The sequence below is a fragment of the Echiichthys vipera genome (assembly GCF_963691815.1).
Source record: "Echiichthys vipera genome assembly, chromosome: 10".
Taxonomy (NCBI): Eukaryota; Metazoa; Chordata; class Actinopteri; order Perciformes; family Trachinidae; genus Echiichthys; species Echiichthys vipera.
This window is the reverse complement of record NC_139835.1, coordinates 10,076,729-10,096,646: the sequence shown is the minus strand read 5'-3', so window position 1 is coordinate 10,096,646 and position 19,918 is coordinate 10,076,729. Positions and strand designations below refer to the sequence as shown.

The 19,918-nt window shown below is 40.2% G+C and overlaps 2 protein-coding genes across 2 annotated transcripts in view; one reads left to right on the top strand and one right to left on the bottom strand.

Moving 5' to 3' along the window:
* Positions 1–10,190, bottom strand: part of LOC310952709 (transmembrane protein 163a-like) — a 66,492-nt gene extending 56,302 nt beyond the window's left edge. Inside the window, exons 1-2 of the mRNA XM_083921392.1 lie at positions 9,864–10,190; positions 5,322–5,441 (exon numbers count right to left, since the gene is read on the bottom strand). Coding sequence (XP_083777518.1) covers positions 5,322–5,441; positions 9,864–10,065 — 322 coding nt within the window. The 5' untranslated portion in view covers positions 10,066–10,190. The remainder of the gene's footprint in view (positions 1–5,321; positions 5,442–9,863) is intronic.
* A 2,081-nt stretch (positions 10,191–12,271) lies between these two features.
* On the top strand, positions 12,272–19,388 carry acmsd (aminocarboxymuconate semialdehyde decarboxylase; the record flags this gene model as incomplete). The annotated part of the gene is made up of 10 exons (XM_083921136.1): positions 12,272–12,328; positions 14,450–14,494; positions 15,670–15,766; positions 15,866–15,915; positions 16,810–17,046; positions 17,223–17,316; positions 17,933–18,028; positions 18,184–18,356; positions 19,034–19,132; positions 19,326–19,388. The coding sequence occupies 10 exons, from the start codon at positions 12,272–12,274 to the stop codon at positions 19,386–19,388; spliced, it is 1,011 nt and encodes a 336-aa protein (XP_083777262.1).
* Positions 19,389–19,918: the final 530 nt, after the last annotated feature.

The following is a 19,918-nucleotide window of genomic DNA, read 5'->3' as shown; positions in this document are numbered from 1 at the left end:
CATTTTATTGTTTGATGTTAAGCTAATATTAAGTTTTGACTCTTTCTGACACTTGTAGCCGTACACCATTAGCAACATATACTGAGGTTAGCACAACGAGCTAGCGAGCTAGTGTGTGAGTCAGCAACATTATGGTGTGCAAGTGAAACGACGGAGCTGGAAGATCTGCTTGCGAGTTCTGGGAGAAAATATATTTCCCTGAAAACAGAATTGAGAATGCAGTTTGGTTGTACATATCAAAGGAGGGCATGCTGTAAGTTGTAGTATTCTTTCTCACTTCCAAATTGTCTTTTATCCTGGTATACTAACTTGTTGTGTACTAGCTTATATTTCATATTCCATCAGGATTTTCAAGGGAACGAATAAGTATGGAAGTCTTTCTTTTCAAAAACCTAATCCATAATATAATGTTGGCAGAAATGCAATAGTATGCTTAAATGCCAGCTCTCAATGAACAACCGCTTAAAACATTGTCTCGGGGCTAACGTTTGTTGTCTCAGATGTTTATATACATAGAAGAACAGAAATAAACATATGTGGAAGGGTGGTAGTGTCTGCTTTGGCATCATTTATTAAAATGTAATTATTTTTAATTAATGTTTTCAAGTGATGAGTGTTACGACCTGCTCGTTAAGGCCGCAACAAAGAAGGGAGGACCACACACAACAAAGTCAATTGTGAACTTTTACTTCCAGTTTGTGAATTCAATAAACACAATCACCACATGTACAAGCTTCATCTCGGCAGTCAGGAAGAGAGTGAACTCAGGAGGCCGGGCTTTTTAAAGGCTCCCCCACAGGTGCAGCCAGTGGCAATCATAGGTAGAGGCGGAGACACACAACAGCAGAGGCAGGGCTACAGCATTTTTATTTATTTCATTTTGTTACAAAGCTCAACTTAGAAAAGTGCCATCGAGATCCACATCTCTGTGTCCATGCCTTACTGACCTATACATAAGGGAAATGTAATGTCATCTCCGAGATGACATTACATTTATATATATATACCTTTCACACCTTGTCTCATCTTGAGGTGTGGTCTCTGCTCACTCTCCGAGCCTGATATGTGTGATAAAGCCTTGAAGATTTGTACCACTTTCATGGATGAGGAGCTAGCCAGGGGAGAACAAAAGGCATCCTAAAAAGAGGTTATGAGCTAACGCAGAGCAGCCATTTTTGACAGAGACATTTGCCTAAATGTTAAAATATTGCCAAAGGTCACAGAAGAGCAGAGAATGTTTGCAGCTTTCCTTAGAGAGAAAAGGAAGAAAGGACAAAAGAAGCTCAGCAAAAACAGAAGGAAATATATATAAGTAGATAAGGAGGACTCTGACTTTAACACTGCTTTACTAAAGCATCTCACCAGTGGTAAACGCATAAAACTATGTACAAGACCCTTCTCTACACACAAGACAGAATCGACAAAATCGAACCATCTTTTGATGTTGCCTGCACAGAATATATTGGATCCAGTTCTATATATATATATATATAGAAAACATAAAGAGGGAGCGGTATGTTGAGACAGCACATAAAGAGGAGGTAAAGAAAGTAGAGGGTAAGGAAACAAGCTGACGGGACGTTTCAGATAAAAGATGGAGGATGGCGAGAGTGAGGGAGAAGGAAAGTAGGGCACAGACGGGAGGAAACACACGCTGGTGTTCTTTAAAGTTGAGCCATCACAACCACTAAATCCCTAACGCTGCCTGCCAGGACTCATCCTGTCCCGTCCCCTGGTACCATCGCACCTTTCAGAGCTTCACTCCACACCTCCATATCCATCTGTCTCTCACTCTTTTTTGGTCCCTCTGCTCTCTTTCACAAAGTCATGTCCTCTTCAGTGTATAGTCTTGAAGAGGGAAGCGTTTCATTCATTTATTAATTTCCTAACCCAGTGCCACCAACTAGTCCTCTAGAGGCTGTGGTTATGACTGGCGGAGAGGAGCCTGTCTTCACGTCCCTGCACCCCCGTCCCTCCGTTCACTTGTTCTTTCCTTTTTTTGTCTCCCAGTAGCCGGGCTGCCTCCCCTAGCTTTCAGTGGTTCATATTTTTGTGGGTCATTGTCTGTTCAAGTCTCTATGTCCGAACACTTTGTTCACACACACACACACACAGAAAAACTTTCTGCTTGTTTTTACATACCTCCTTGCACTAGTTTCATTTGAAGTGAATGGAAAATATGAATCAACAAGAGGAATGCCATCAACACACCAAAAGTTATCCTTCTTCTTGGAGCTGTATTAATTTATGTCAGTGTTTATATTACACTATCACTGTAGCTCCATATAAAGAACTTAAAATGCTTTTATTGCATAAACATATGCATTAATAACCGTCATAATCATCATAAATATTTCTCAACTTGCTCACCTGCAAGCCATTTTAAAACTGCAACAGTATTTTTTGACCATGGAAACAGTCTGTTCAAGTAACACACTGACATGTTTTCACCTTTAAAGTTGATATGGCAAAGCTATGGATGCCACCCATAGGTTTCTAAGTGCCATCGGAAGCTCAATGTTGTGTCTTTGCCATCTTAGCAGTGCCTGACTGCCTGCTGCGTGCTAATCCAAAAATGGACAAAGAGGTGAATGGTGAGGAGCTGAGGGACGAATGAAGCCCACAGTCTATTCTTGCCACCTGTGAGCGGTACGCCCTTAATTCTGGAGAACTTTAAGGCTTAATATAATTTAAATGGGCAAGTTAAGAATTCACTTCCTGTACAGCTGCCATGACAGGAGAAATGAGCTATCAAGCCCAAAACATTTTTTTGTACCAGGCTGTAAAACATGTTTATTTCTGCAGTGAAGTTGGACATTTTAGCATGGAGGTCTACGGGGATTGACTTGTTTATGGAGCCTGCCTCAAGTGGAAGTTTGGGGAACTGCAGTTTTTGGCACTTTTGCATTGGCTTCATTTTTCAGCTCCAGAGGTTGCCACTTGTTCTCTACATATCCAGCAGATATGGAAGGACATCATTCATTTGAAGTTGTGTTTCTGGCCACCAGACAAATATCACTCTGCCTTTAGCCCAGTTTTGTGTCTCTCCTAAAAAAAACCTGTCTCTTTAGCTGCTAAGTGCTCCACTATGTTCAGTAGTTGCTAACTTTGTCTGTCTCATGCAGAAGCATACAGTGGGTTTGTAGAGCTTATTTGCTGAAAGCAGCTTCTTGCCACAGCCAAACACTATAAGAGTGAATCTAAAGTTGCTATACAACTCCATACAGCTGAGTTGAACATCAGAGTTGGATGATTATTCTCTGTGGGTTTGTCACTACAAGAGCAAACGTTTCACATAACCTTCAAGAAGTTATGCAATCCATAATTAATGTCAAAAATATTAACAGGCTTTTATCAAACATTCATATTTAAACACTGAATCCTGTGTGGCCAACTAAACAAACTATACTGATGGTGACATATTGGGACCTTTTTGGCTAATTAAAATCTGTTTGCTCTATGCTTTGCTCCATTATATTCTATGAAAATATCTTCAAATTAAACTGGGTATTGGAGGCTTTTGACTAAATGTCATGTTGTGTGTGTACAAATGTTCATACTTCCTTAATATAGTTATCTTTAGTCTCAGTCTAAGTGTGAATCCATGCAACTGCATACTGTGCATGCTTAGTCAGCACATCTAGGATAACACTGAATAGATTGAGACACATCCGGACTTAAAAATGATGCTTAGACAGGATGACAATGCACTAGCCTGTGTTGTACTCACAACATCCAGCATAAAGCAGACATCCTCTATATCATAAGACAACCAAATGTGTGTCGAAACTGTTGCTACATCATTTCACAACATCAGAGGGGTTACTGAGGTACAGCATATGCTTGAAAACCACCAAGCATCCCCAGGAAGACTCCAAAAGCAAAACAGATCAGATGTTGTGTGATTTAGCTGCCAAGAACAATCAATGCATGTTAATCAAATAGGAAAGGGGCATCAATGCAGTGAAAGACAACACAGACATTAGATTGTACATACAAAACACTTGGGAATGTGTTTTTCTGCACTCTTCTCAAGCCTTAATACTCATTGCGATACTGACAAATGTAATGCATTGTATTCTCACATCTTTTCTTCTTGGGCCTTGAAAATATATGTAAATGTATTTGAAAAGGGTACATGTCCGGATGGAAGTATGAAAATTGTGTTGTATCAACCATGTTTACACACAAACTCTAAAACTTTTGTCCGTCATTTAATTGATTTATCCTAACTGATTTGATTTTCGCATGCGTCAAAAGCAGTGTTGTTTGAACACTCAGAGCCACCGATCATGCAAAAGTCATCATCTAAAATGTAAATACAGGTATTAATACACATTTACCAGTGAATATCACACTTCAGAGACTCAAGCTGCTTCACGATAACGGGGCAGGGAGTTCCGTGTGAGCTGCTCTAAACACAGACGCGACTAAAATGGCGGATGATCGTCTCAGACACTTGTAACTACACTTTTAGTTACAACCAGACCACTGACATCCTGAAATAGGCCTGGAAATGCTGCAGCTACTTTATCAGCAGGTGAAACTCTCATTGCTTTTTATCTCCTTACCTCGTATTGCAAATAAAATTATTGTGGTCTCAGGGGAGGCCCCGCCATTCATTCTTTGTGAATCTGCTCCTCAGTGTGCAAGGATTCTGCGCGTAACTGTTTTTTGATACAGGCGGAAATATGGACTTACTCTTCATGTGATTAAAGCCTCTACCTGAAAGTACGATCTTTGTATGAGATTACTTACGGCACCGAACCAAATGTTCAGAGTAAAAAGTATGACCACACCAAATTTTCAGAATAAAAAGTATGACCGTGCGCAGCCGCACTCCAGCAGAGAACAGTAGGGCTGTTGTTTGCCTAAATGTCTAAACATCTCTCCTTTCAAAGAATTGCTCTTCTAGACAGTCGGCCTTCATCATGTGAGCAAAAGGCACATGCTCTTTGTTGTCAAGCCATGCAAATAGTGTCATCTGTTCATGATATGCTGTGTCACAGGCCTCTTTTATATTACACATTGTTAGAATCAATTAGCTCAGTGTTTTTACATCAGTTTTTTCTTTTGTTGTTTCAGTAATTACATACACATTTGTAATTGACATCCTGAACATATTCAATCACTGGCAAGTCTTGGCATTTACAACAAGAGGTTTGCACCAATACTAGAATACGTTTAGATGACAACATCTCCTCTTTGTCAACAGGGAAGTGAGAAATAAACTGCCACAGTCAGCCTTGTTACTACACATAAACTGTTAACAAGTTCCTATATAGCACTTTAGTTCATAGATGAGTGTTTTAAATTCTTACTGAAAGCTGCCACAGCCAGTATGAGCGTGACCACGATGGAGACCCAGGAGACCCAGAGTGCCTTCTTCCTGTAGCTTTGTGCCTCATGTGGCTTCAAGCGCATGCTGCTCTCGAGGAGACCTGCGTTGGGACACATACACGCTGTTACAAGGACAATTCCTTCTTTCATTTTCTCTGACTTTAGTAATGTTCATTTTATGAAACTTTTCACTGTGTTCTGATCATATCAGGCATGAGGTTGCACAAGTGGTCATTTGACCTTTCCCAACACTTATATCAGATAAGAATAACACTCTTGAACACAATCTTAAACAATTAGCAGTCCGTGAGAATGGGGGTGCAATGGGTACTAATTTACTCAGTCCAAAGGTGTGGAGGGGCCCATAAAAATTGCTTGTAGTAATGTGTTTTAAATCAATATCACACCAAATCAAATATGGCTACTACAAATATTAATGGTTGGATAAACAGGCTGCTCAGCAGTTTGATACAGCTGGAAGAGACAGTAACATCAGCCAACTGATTGCCCATTGACAGTAATCCACATCTGAAAAAATATTAGCTAAACAACAAAGGAGATGCTAGACTGGAAATTCAGACCCACATCTAGAAAGACATAGGATCTGTCAATGAGCTTCCCAGCTCAAGGGGTGGCACCATTTCAAAATACCACTGCATGCAACTGGATAGCACTACAGCCTACTACGACCAATTAGAGCAATAAACAAGATCTCGATCTAACTGACTTTGATGGCGAAGCACTGTCATCATCCAGTTACGCCCACCCATAACAGATAGTACAATTTTGATTTTTGATTTTCTGGTATAGTTAGTGATCAAATTGAAATTTGCCAGCAGTGCTTCTGGATTTCCAGGGTAAGGAAATGCATCAGCAACAGGAAATATTTAAATGTGTTTGACCAATGAGGTTAGCATGCACTTAACATGGCTCCTTGGTAAATCAGCTAAAAAAAGAGGAACATAAACCTCCGTTTCAGAAACAGGGGTGCAGAGGTAGATATTTCTGACAGACCTCATGCCAGATGCATACAACTCTGTATATTCAAGACTAAACTGCATCTATGGACAAAGACAGAAATATGCATATGCATTCTTTTCGTCAGATTCATAAAGCTGCATGTACATCTGATTCTGTTTATAAATCTCAATCATTGTGGAACTCCTCCCACAGTTAGCCAGGTAGGATGTAGAAATGTAGAAACACGCTTAAACATTGGTTTGCATATCAGTAGTTGTGCCTGCTGCACCACTCATTAGACCACTCATTAGACCTGAGAAATACGGCTAAGAAGAAGTGCAAGTTCACTGGTTGTGTTACATTTGCCAGATTCGGCTACAGTGCCAGAGCAGCTGTCATAATGTGTGGCTGTGGGTAATAAACCCCCAACTCATCACAGGTACCTTCAAACATCATCTTGGTCGTGATCAATTATTCATTCATTGTGCTCACGTTGAAACTGCCAACAAAGAAATTCTTTCAATTTTCCCAAATCCAAAGAGAGGACAGAAGTCCGGCTCTGCCAGATAAATGCTCCATGAAATGCCCTTTCATAATTGTTGTTGTACCAGCTGTAATCAATCCCCTACAAGAAGCCCAACAGAAAACAAACAATGGGTATTTATTATTGCTTTAAACATGAATAAAGTTGTTGTTCCGCCCTCCATGCATCCTTTTCTGTTAAATGATTCTCTACACAACATTGTGTAATGTCTCCCTTGTTATATTGCAGATTACAGGTAATAGGAGAAGCATAGCTTGGGCAAAGCTTGTCAAGTTTCACTTTCTTTACTGACCTTCACAGAGTTAAACAGAACTCCAAGAGCAGCCACAGTACATCTGTATCAGTCCACCATGCTGAGGACTCCCCGCTACAGAGTATGTGAACTTTATAAAGTAGTCCCTAATATAAAGCAATTCTCACATCCCTGTTTCTGTGTGAGAAGGCCTCACCTGAAGTCACAGACCAAACAGCTCAGATTCAGGACTGCCTGAAGCTGTTCCATTGACATGAAACAAGAGCCTAGCTCTGCAGATGCATGCAATATTTATATGCTAGGACTTCTACATCTAAAAGAGCTTTTATTACTATCAGTTGTCATTCAGTATTTTGTCCCAGCGACCATAGAGTCAGTTATGTGTTAACTGTCCTTCAGACTGCAAGGTTGGCCTCAAAATCAGAAAGATAGTTGGAAGTATTGAAGGAGGAAACAAGACTATTTTAACCATTAAACCTATTGAACCAGAGCCACAGAAACCATTTTTAACTATACTGAGTAGCGCTCCCCATGACTTGAGTACTGGCCTTTATGGGTAATTCAGTGGAGTTTGACAAACCCTGTGGGGCAGAGGGGGGAAGTGAGACAGCATGGTTTAATCACTTTGCTCACATGATCCCTGGCCAAGGGATCAGACATAAGGCATGTGCCCCATGGGTGCAGATCATGGGGGGGATGAAGACATGCCCCCCCCCCAATTTCTGAAAAACATAAACTGCGCCCCCTTTTTGAATGATGTGGCAAGCCTCTACGAAGTTGTGAATTATGGTTACATGGTATGAGTCAGATGTGGGCAAAAAAATAAAAACTTTTCTAAAAAATAATTAGCATCAGGCTGTTGTCATTCACTGTTCATACATATACCTAAGTAAAAGTAAATGCATTGTAATTTGTATTTGTATGTAGACAAAATTTGCATAGGGAGGAGGGTTGAGCCCCAAAACTCAGGACTTTCGCCCAGGGGACCGATGTTTGTGACCTGGAAGTACTAAGCTAAAGCACAACCTTTTTCTATCTGAACCAAATTGTTTTGGTGCCTAAATTTAACCATCGCGGTCACCTACGGTCACCGCTTCACAGCGTTAAATATAACGTCATGTTTTGTAAGATACTATACAAATATGTCTGTAATATTTCTTAAGATATCATCTTAATTGTTGTGCATAAGTTGTCGTAAGATGTCCTACGAAGCTGTTGATGTGAATACAATGCATCAGCCATGTAGCATAAAAGATTACTGATTAACTCGGGGCAGTAAGGTGAAGGATTTAAAACAGCTTTAGTGAACCCCGAGTTTATTAAAAGAGTGTTTTGAAAGACTTACCAACTGGCCCCGGTACCAGCTCCTCTCATAGTAAAGTCCATTCAAGTCGATTACCAAATGCAGTCAAAAAGGAAGGAGCCCATTGGTGATGATGATATGTGTAAGGAGTCTTCTCATACTGTTGCAGAGGTTTGGTGTTATTTTGAGCAGTCTTAGTGGTTAAAAAAGCTGTCTTAATGCCTTCATAGTATTGCCCGAGCTAATCAGTGTTAGCCATGTCTGGCTGTTAGCGACTCTCCCGGATTTCCCCGTAATAGTTGTTACAGGGAAAATAACTGTCTTGGTAGTTTATTTGATGTATGTAAGTGCGGAAAAAGACCACGGGATGATTTTGCGCCGGAATTAGACTTTAAGTCTGTTGTAACACCCTTTTAAAATATGAGATCGCTGTTCGTGTCCCATGTGAAACCACAAGTCAACATTGATTTTTTCACATTGACGACTTAACTTGCGTGTGTAACTTAATGTATATAACAGCCCAAATCATGATTTTATTATTTTCCTAAACCGAAGATTCGGTACTTAAACATAACCGTGAGTTTAAAACTGACCAGTTGGAAATAACAAGAGGATGTTAAATAAAACGCAAAAAGCTTAAAATGCATTGGCGTGGCAGACAAAACGTTCTCAAAAGTTACGTGCTATTAATACTCTCTCATACTTCCTATGAGATCACCTTGGCTGATTCCAGCTCCTAAAAATGAACAAAATCCAATCAGCATAGCTGTCCACAACTCTAGGTGTTTTTATTAATACGTCAAGATGTGCTCAGTTAGTGTCATTAAGCTACACAATTTAATTAACATATTTTGATCCACTAAACAAACATGATATTAAATCAAGTGGAAGCTCATATAAACCAAGCCACAGGATTAGGATTTATTGCATTACGGAGGCCCTCCTATTATCCACCGTGGAATGTTTTACAGGTTTTATGCATACTAGAAGATGAATGGGATTAAATTAGTTGAAAAGTCACTAACACAGAGACACACTCATATGTGCTTAAGCAAATGAACACAGTTGTTTGGTATACATGTGACTGGTATCAGAATCAAGCTTTAAAGCAAACTGAGTCTGTGTGCCTAAGGGTAAATGTTTTAATGAACAATTGGATTCTCAAAGGCAACTTTGTAGCCAGAGGCAATGTAATATGAACGTATGAAGGAATAAATGGCTTCAGGGACTGGAATCAATTTAGCAATATTTTAAGCTCAGAATCCAACTTTTGCTTCACTCTCATCTGAATCCTGCTGATGTAGGACCGTCATAAATTATTCAAATGACAGCAGACTAAAAATACCTCAGGTGGATAAAAATACCCCTCACATCTCCCCAGAGCCCGCACACACATTCACATACATGCCCATCCCTAACTTTTACAACACAGATCCAAACATGACAGAGACAGTCGAAGTTACCTTCTCCCTCCACACTGTCTGTGATTTTCATCTCCTGGCCCGAGGTGAACGTCTCAGGCTGGCTGGGAGTCTTGGCTTGCTGGTGATGGTTGTTGGTGAAGCCATCTGGGGCGCACTGGCCGTTCCGCACCGTAGCCGGGCAGGGATCCACAATAGTCGGGTCCGGGACAGGGTAGGACTCTTGGGTTGTCGGGTCTGCCATTGTGGTGCAGTTGCTGTTTTGTTTTCAGGCTCAAAGTCAGAGAAAGATGATAATGATGATGATGATGAGGATGATGAAACAAAGAATCACGCCGGTTCGCTAAGTGCACCAGCCATCCAGCGCATCCATATGCCACGGGTGTCGACTCAGATGCGCAGAGGGGGGGAGAAGAGATGGCGATAAGAGAAGATGGGAGATAAAAGCTAGATTTCCCCAGCATCAGCAGCGAGACAACTCCTTATAGCGAGGAACAGCCCTGCAGCCTCGGTACGTAAGCACCCTGTCCTGTTAGACACTGTTGTTAGGGTTAGATGCGCCGATGCGATACACTGAGGGATCTGCTGTGAATGTGGCAGGCGGTGCCAGCAAGTTTTTTCCCCCTCCTCCCCTTCCTCCTTCTCTCCTCCTCTCAGAACTCAGCACGGATTCCAGGCCACTACATGATATAATCAGTGACATCCATCCCGAACCACTTTTTAACTTTTAAATGAAATGAGATCTGATTGATGTTTGATACGAAACTTTAATGGATCTCAGAGAGCTGTTATATATAAAGCAACATTTAAAGTGAAAATTACCATATAATAAGGTCACGTGGATACTTATCCTTATTCGTCTAATTGGGCTACAGATAATAATGTTAATGATTTTTTACCACATTGCTTTTAATTAACTCGTTATATATAAATGTATATTTAAGATTTTTTTTTTTTTAAATATTATCAGCTTGTTTTTTATTATTATTTTGTAATACCTTTATTATTGAATAAAGATTATTATTATTATTATTATTATTAACATTATTATTATTGTTATCATTATTATTATTATTATTATTATTATTATTATTATTATTATTATTATTATTATTATATCATCATCATCATCATTATTAATGATGCTGAATTTCCCTAAAATCACCTTATTAACCCATGGTTACTAAATAATCAAAACCGATCGACATCAAATAAAGTATTTTCTCGCCTTAAACAACTAACCTGCATTGTCTTGACCCTCAAAGAGTTCACAGAGCTACAGCTAGGTGGTGCCAAAAATTGTGAACAGGTGATAATAAGTGTAAGTATGTCAGTCAGCTTGACACTGATTTTTACCAGCCGCCACAGTGACGATGGTATTGTTTTCTTCTTGTAAGTCACACGTCTTCATGGAAAAATGTGGCGTCTGTGGCTAGACACAGGTGTCTTATTGAGCTCTACAAGAAGGCTGAGCCTGAAAACGGGTTTGGTCTGAACAAGGGGACTGGAAGTAGTGGGGTAAAAAATTGGGAATTGACCTTGGCCCCCCCACACACACACACTTTACTTGCCTGGTCCGATAACTGTACGAGATACAGTCACGGAACTTTACAGGTGTGTAGTTGAGATCAAAATGAAAGGTGGTCAGAGCAAGAGCGGTGGAAGTAAGGGGTGTAGGAAGTAGTGTAGGGGCCATTCACCAACCCTCGACTTTATTACACGTCCCTGGGCGATCTGGCCTCGCAGGTTTGATTCCATTGCAAGATGTTCTCTATATATTTTAGTTAGCTCAGTGTTTTGTGCAGCAGCCTATAGTCAAGTTACCCTGCAGACGCCAGGCATAATCATAATGTAAGTGCATCATCTTGGAGTATCCAAACATGAATAAATAAAACTTCAAAGTCAAAACTCTGACTCAGCATAACATAGACATCCAGCTGTGTGTGTGTGTGTGTGTGTGTGTGTGTGTGTGTGTGTGTGTGTGTGTGTGTGTGTGTGTGTGTGTGTGTGTGTGTGTGTGTGTGTGTGTGTGTGTGAGAGAGAGAGAGAGAGAGAGAGAGAGAGAGAGAGAGAGAGAGAGAGAGAGAGAGAGAGAGAGAATGAGAGAGAGAGAGAGAGAGAGAGAGAGAGAATGAGAGAGAGAGAGAGAGGGAGAGAAATAGAGAGAGAGTTTGTGAGTTCATGGTTGCATTGGGGTGGGAGGCCATATCACTTGATGGTTCAGGAAATCAACTATGAATGGCGTTGCACAGCCTCCACAGACTAATGATTACTCTCAGCATGTTTTACAGGCTAGGTAATAAATGACAGGGTGTCCCAGCAGCAGCCATTGACCTGTCGGTCTTTGGTTTCTGCCTCAGGGCGGAGAGTGGATTTGCTGTATTTGCGTTCAGTTACTGCAAGAAATCCTAGCAGCAGAGCTTCACGTTCTCCCGAGGGAAATCATAAGGATGAAGGTTGATATCCATAATCATATTTTACCAAAGGACTGGCCTAACTTGAAGCAGGTAGGCACAGAAAGACAAAAGCTCAGTGAGGATCTGAGATTTTTTTTTTTATAAAAGCCTGGAGCCTCCAGAGTAAATCCACTGGGTTGACTGGGTGCGTGTGTCTGTGTGTGTGTGTGTGTGTGTGTGGGGGGGGGGGGGGGTATGTTTGTTTATGTCAGTTCTGCAGCAGGCAGGGTTTCTCCTTCAATTCAATGCAATTAAAGCCAATGAAATCAAATGTACAGACTTTTCCCTGTGGAGTGTCAGCAGGGAGTTTAGAGCTAACAGCTCACTCCATAAATCTGCGTTCTCTATGGATGGTTAAACTTTAATCAATAGGTTGCTTGGCCTTCTTCCCTGTCCTATCTATCTGTCCCTGCTCTAACGTCTTTGTTACTATGGAGGCCTGGCCTTAGCTAATGATTTCCCATGTTTAGAGTTCAGTGACAGGTCTGCACACTGGTGCCCTTACCCTCCCTCAAGCTTTCTACACATCTTTCTTTCTTTCTTTACATCAGCAAGAACTTGTAATGTAACAAGACAGACATGTTTTGTTCATGTTACCATATTTTGAAGTCGAGATGTCTGGCTTTAAATGCATGGAAGCTGATATTTCTTGTCCAAAATCATAACTGTGTGTCTTACACTGAAATAACCCTGTATTTCAACACTTTTGCATTATATTTGATAAAACGACTGAAGGCTTAAATATAAAGGAAGGGATACATTTAGTATTTATTTTGTGAGTCTTGATTTATTTATTCTTAATATCCATATCATATGGTGAATAGGATTATATTGGTTAAAGTACTTGTCAAATCAGTGCGCACAAATAAGTTATTGAACCACTTATTGGTTGGGTTCCTGCTGTATGAGAATAATAATGATGATAACAAAAACAACAATTGCAAAATTTACAATTTTGAAAATGGTTTACAGTCAAAGAAATGTACAGTAGTTATGCATAATGACATTGCCAATGTTTGGTGTCAATTAGACAACAGAGAGGTTTAACAGGAATCCTAACATAGACTATAAGAGAATTGTTGGGAAGTACTGCTTAGAAAAACTGAAACATTTGACAATCCTTTGCATTTAATCATTTTTCACAGATGGGGTCTTTGGGAGCCTCTGAAACAGAAGTAATTTATCTTTTTTTCTGTAGCAGACTTCTCAAACGGTCTGTTTAAAATGTTCTGTTATGAGCAGTTCTCATAAAATACTGAAAAATCCCGAAGTAAGGTAATAATACAATATTACACATTTATTTGAGCTGTTAAAGAGGGCTACTCAGGACCTCAAACTAAACATAAGGTTACATAGCTATATGCTTAGAGCTATTTATTTAGAAGAGGTTTCAACTACTTGAAGACATGCAATAGATTGACACATTTAAAAGAAGGGTATAAAACTCATCTCACATTCACACACAAGCATCTCTTTGGCATCAACAAAGGAAAGAGTACTATAGATCTGTAGGAATGCGGAATGAGGCTTTACTGGCTGCATTGCTCACCAACAGCATTTGTGGCTTCATCTGTATGCAAAAGAGTCAACAGCCTCAGATGGCACTCACTTTGAGTTATCCAGGGCGTTGGAGTGGTTAGGATGAAGATTGAACCCTCGCAGATGGGATAACACAATCGATAGAGGCTTTCCCACAGCAGGATGCGTGGGGAATACCAAACTATGTACATCTAAATGAAATACACAACATTACCACTGTAATCTAATGCATAATGTGTTTTTCAGTATGCAATATATTTTTTAAATCACTCTCAGGGCTGTAGTACTTGAGTCTCAAGACCACTTTTTTGAAGTCTTGTACACATCTTGGTCTTGTTTATCCTTGACGTGGCTATTGTTCCTGGCTGCTGATTAGGGATTAGTTGTACAGAACATTGCCTAAATTGTATGCATTCATTAGTTAATGTTAGAAGATCAATCTCTATTAGTATTGGAAAGACACTATTGCCTATCATGGTCTTGAACGGTACTCGCTTTGCTCTGGACTCAGTCATGACTTCCTTTGGACTTGGTCTTGACTCGGACTCGACTGGACCCGGTGTTGGACTTGACTTCGACTTCAGTAAGTTGGTCTTGCCTACAGCTCTGATCACTCTTTTGCATGTGTTTCAGAGGTATGGATACGATGGGTTTGTCCAGCTTCACCATCACTGCAAGGTGAGTCACAGTTTTTCTTCTTGTACGCATGTACAGAAAGGGTATAGGAGCCCTTATGTAAACGTACTGCAAACAATGCTTGGGACACAGTGGGTTCCTTCCGGCTGCAACCCCACCCTGTGGACCTTTCAGCCTGGTCCTCGACATGTGAGCAGCTGGAGGGCTCAGCACGGTGCCACCGCATCACTTCAAATACTGCCACAATGCATCAGAACCCAGAGCAGCCTGGCAGCTGTGTAGCTAATGCAACTTGGTTGAGCTTTTGGCATCAGAAAACTGCACATAAGGGTAAATATTTGATTGTGTCACAATGATCATTCAAACATAAGTCATGTCTGGTGATGGGCATCTGCTTATGTCCTGATGCCAATGTTAAAACAAGATTCATGAGGAGTCCAGGTCACATTGTTACACAGGTGTAGATGCACCCAGTGTTTTTTATTACAGCCATTAGAAGGAGAAGACACTGTCCTGATGTTGTTTGCTTATCTGCATTTAAATGTGCCTACACACCTTTACAAATAAATTTAGTCTGTCGAGACATTTTAATGCCAGGTAGTGCTGAATGGTATAACCGATTTAATATCCTGTACGATATGAATTACAGTTTCAGCTATGACTCTTCCACAGGTCATAAAATGTAAGTAAATACCGTTTACTGAGAAGAGCGCTTCTGTCAGGGCAAGCTGTGTGTGTATTGGGAGGGGACCCCTATTAACTGTATACCCTTATTAACCTCTTAACTGAAATAACTTTAACACAACAATTAATAACCCAAACTAACTCTATTTAACAGGGCGATACACTATGGCACCCAACCATTTGGGACACATGTAGTAACACTAATAATTGTACATTTACAAAATTACATTGTGGAATTGCATAGTTTTATGTTTTACTCCTTACAGTAGCCACTGTACCTATAATAATAATACAAGGCATGCAAAAATAATGATTAAAAAATACAGCACTAATGACAGGTGTAAATTAAAGTTGCTGCTCTAATACTGTACTGAAAACGTCAGTTTCAGCTGTCTGCTGCCATCATGTGGATGCATTTTGTACATTTAGTGAGTTGACCAAGAAGAATAAATTTGCCAGGGTGTCCAGACAATGAACATTTGAATGCAGTTATATCAATAGGGGATGTGGCTTGTGGTCATGTTGTGTTTCAGGGTGAAGCGAACATGATGAAGGACGGGAAGCTGTTCCGGGTGATTCAAGAGAACTGCTGGGATGCAAACGCACGCATAAGGGACATGGATCAACATGGTACATCCACAGACATGAAAAAAACCAACAACTGACAGTGTTTCGTTATATTGATGCCTAAAACTTGTTTATGGATTTACTCTGTTTATGGCCCTTCAGGTGTCACAGTTCAAGTCCTTTCTACTGTCCCTGTGATGTTCAATTACTGGGTAAGTACACACAAAGTCTGTGCAACTTGGATCAAAAACAGTTTTTTCTATTTTCAAAAATAGTTGTGTGGTAAAGTCTTGAATCATAGTGTTGTTTACTGTTCCCCACATTACTGTGAGCTGCAGATACCCGTTCCTATACTGTAACAATGAGAAAATTTAATTCTAGGCTTTTTTTGGAGTGCAACAGTGGCTGATTTTCTATAAAAAGCCTCTTAACTATTTTTTATTCTTCTTCAGTCACAGAAGCATCGACACCAAAGCCCCTTTGCACTGCAAATCTGAAATTACGTAGACATTACCTGGAAGAGCTGTATGTGAGAATCCAAATATCCAAACTAATACAGTGCTCCCTGGTAGAAAGTCAGTGTAATGTCCGATTGAGCCTATGTGTGACTAGAGCTGGTCATTGTGCAGAGAAGATAATATAAGATAAGATATTCCTTTATTAGTCCCACAAAGGGGAAATTTCAACTTCAAGAAGCATCAAAATTAATTGTAGAACATATAGAAAAGAAAATATGAACAATATAAACACAGGGAAACCCAAAATATAAGAATAACAGGAACAATGTATAAGGCACAGAGGAAAAATAAAGGTATTGCACATTGTGGTTGAAATAGTCATTATTTATAATTATGGTTTTGGTGTGTGTGGTCTACTGGGGGCAGTGCTGATTGTACAGTCCAACAGCTGCAGGAAGGAAAGACCTGCGATAAGGCTCCTTCACACACTTTGGGTGACGCAGCCTGTCACTGAAGGAGCTCTCCAGTGCTGTTAGAGAATATGTTGCGAGTGAGTGGGCATGTTCATGATGTTTCTATCATGCCGCTCAAAGCAAACCGGAAGATAACAAACGTGGCAGTAAATTTAATCTTATTTTTGGATTACAGGCCAAACCTCATGACACACTGGATCTCTGTGTCCTTCTAAATGACGATTTGGCCCAGACGGTGCGCAGCCACCCCAAGAGGTTTGTGGGCCTGGGCACTCTGCCCATGCAAGCCCCTGACTTGGCCGTGCTGGAGATGAGGCGCTGTGTGAAGGAGCTGGGCTTCCCTGGGGTGCAGATTGGCTCACATATCAACAACTGGGACCTCAACGCCACTGAACTCTACCCTTTCTATGCTGTGAGACATGGAATATCACAGTACTTGCTTGTATAATAACAGAATATTCCTGGTGATAATAGTTGCAAATGTACCTATGTTTACACTTCATACTGAGGTGCATGACATTCCTTTGTATTCACATGTCAAGTTCTCATTCACTGGGAAATACTGATCTTGCGGTATCTTCCATGCAGGAAGCTGAGGAGCTGGGATGCTCCGTATTTGTCCACCCATGGGACATGCAGACAGATGGGAGGATGGCTAAGTATTGGCTGCCCTGGCTGGTGGGTGAGGGATATGGAGTAGGAGCAGGAGATATTGAATACACCCCCAGTCTAGCCAATAGAAAATAAAATACTATTTTCTTGCCAAAAAAACAATCACTTCTTTGTGACTGAAATGGATCTGTTTCATTATCTGTGCACAGAAAACCACACAAAAATGCAGCACCAACCTTATACCCACCATCAAATCCAAATCATTGTATTCACCCGTATGTTAACAACTCCCACATTTGGGTTCGTTTTCTCTGAGTATTAATTGAGGCTAGTACAGAAGGGAAGAAGGGTCTTTGTAGTAGAGATCCTGATGACCAACGAGCTGCACCTGGCACCGCCTGGGAACATGAACCCCCCCCCCCACCCCCACCACCACCACACTCAGTCAGAAAAGGAGAAGGAAGGGCTACTGTGATGAGAATCATGACAGTATTGTAGCTTTCACGTCATATTTGATTGTGATTATGACCAAATGTGACCAAAAATGCTCTACTTTTTAATTTAGCTTCTGCCTTTTAGTATATTATTCCATATATATTGTCTTATAATGACAATATATTATATTTAATTAAAGTACTGTTGAGAAGAAAGTTTATGTTGTTTTTGTTGTCTTTTCCATCTCAAAGGCATGCCAACAGAGACAACCATGGCTATTTGCTCTATGATATTTGGAGGAGTCTTCGAGAGATTTCCTAAATTGAAAGTCTGTTTTGCACATGGAGGTATATACCATATGTTGCTCATGGATTTTAGTTGTACTACATTAAAGTCACAGAAGAGTAATACAAGCACTAATTATCGACTTCAATGTGTTTTTGCTTCATGCTCAATTACAGATGCTGTTTCACCTTTGTGGCTTTCGTTCATCTGGTTACAGGTGGCTCTTTTCCATTCACTGTTGGCAGAATTGATCATGGCCACAAAGTTCGCCCTGACCTGTGCGCGGTGGACAACAAGAGAAGTCCGCAGAAATACCTTGGTTCTTTCTACACTGACTCTCTAGTTCACGATCCCGTCTCCCTGAAGCTGCTCATTGATGTAATTGGGAAAGTGAGTTTGTATTCATCATTCATTCAACACACGCAACCCATGTCTTATTGATGGAAATAGAGGGCTCTTACATTGAGAATTAGGGGGGGAGGCATTACGATTCCCTCTCGAATTATTATGTCTAGTATCAGAAAAGTCAATAATTGGAAATGTACCCGCTGCGTAAATGCGGCCGCACTCACATATACTGGAGGCCTACGTTGTAGAGAATACAGAACTAAAGCATATGGTCAATCGCTGCTACGATGTGCCTTCATGTGTGCGTTCAACCCGTTTTCATTCATCCCAGAGCGTCACATGCTTTTACAATATGCCAACATGTTAACTACTACAGTAAGAATTCTAGCCATTGAGCCACTGTTAAATGTGTACAACCCTAATGCAAGTTGTGTCTAAATAAACTAAAATGTAATGGATGTAAGTTAATTTGTTTTGAGTTACATTTTAATTGTGGATGATTACATATGCTTTGTTTTGAAAGTAAATAGCAGCCACAAAGTGAGAAAAATAATCTAGAAAACAAATTTTTGATGCATCAAGATGCATCAACAAATTGTTTTGTCATCACATCATAGTCCCCTGAATAGGAATCAAATGTGAGCTGCCTAGAGATTCCCACCCCTAGACACAGGGACGAGGTTAATAATTGTCCAAGTTAACATGTATTGCTCTTTCAGGATAAAGTGATGCTGGGAACAGATTATCCATTCCCGCTGGGTGAGCTGCAGCCTGGATCACTGATTGAGTCAATGGATGAATTTGACGACACACTAAAGGTAACAATATTTTTCTCTCCTTCATTTTGACAATGCAAAGTATTAGTCTTTGGTGAAATGTTATACGCCATCCGCAGACATCTTTGATTCTACTACTGTAGCTTTCAAAACATATTTGGGTAGATTAACAAACAAATGAGTTTTAAAATCTGCATACTGCGTGTCCAATCCAATATGCTGTTTTGTTTTGCAGGAGAAATTGCTTTCTGGAAATGCAATGGAGTTTTTGGGCCTTAAACGAGAGCAATTTGAGTGACATGGAAATCTGAGACACGATACTACACCCAGTGATTCAGTGCAAAGGCTTTATCCAAATTTTTTATATCTGGATGATCAGGACAATCATTTTTAGATTAACTATAGAAACCGTTGTTGTTGTTTGATATAATAAAGCAATTTAGTATTTTACTCTCATTTTTTGATTTGCCTATTTATCTACACTTGCAACCAATCCCACACAAGGACACACATGTTGGGCTGCTTCATTTGTCTTTTTACATGCAACCTCCAACAGTTCTTTCCTGTCGATGTGATCCCTTTCTGAATGAATAGCCTGTACACATGAACTGATAAAAGAAGCTACACTAATACATGCTCTATTTCAAAGGAAATTCTATGCTGCTATCTGACTAAAATTAAGCCAGCTCATAAATAAATATAAATAATTTCTTCTATGCTTCTTTTCTAGTGAGGTTAAATGCAACACTACAAAAATCATGCATCCAGCAAATAACCCCACTTTGGTACTAGATACGCCCTGTTGCTAAAATTAAATTGAAATTCATT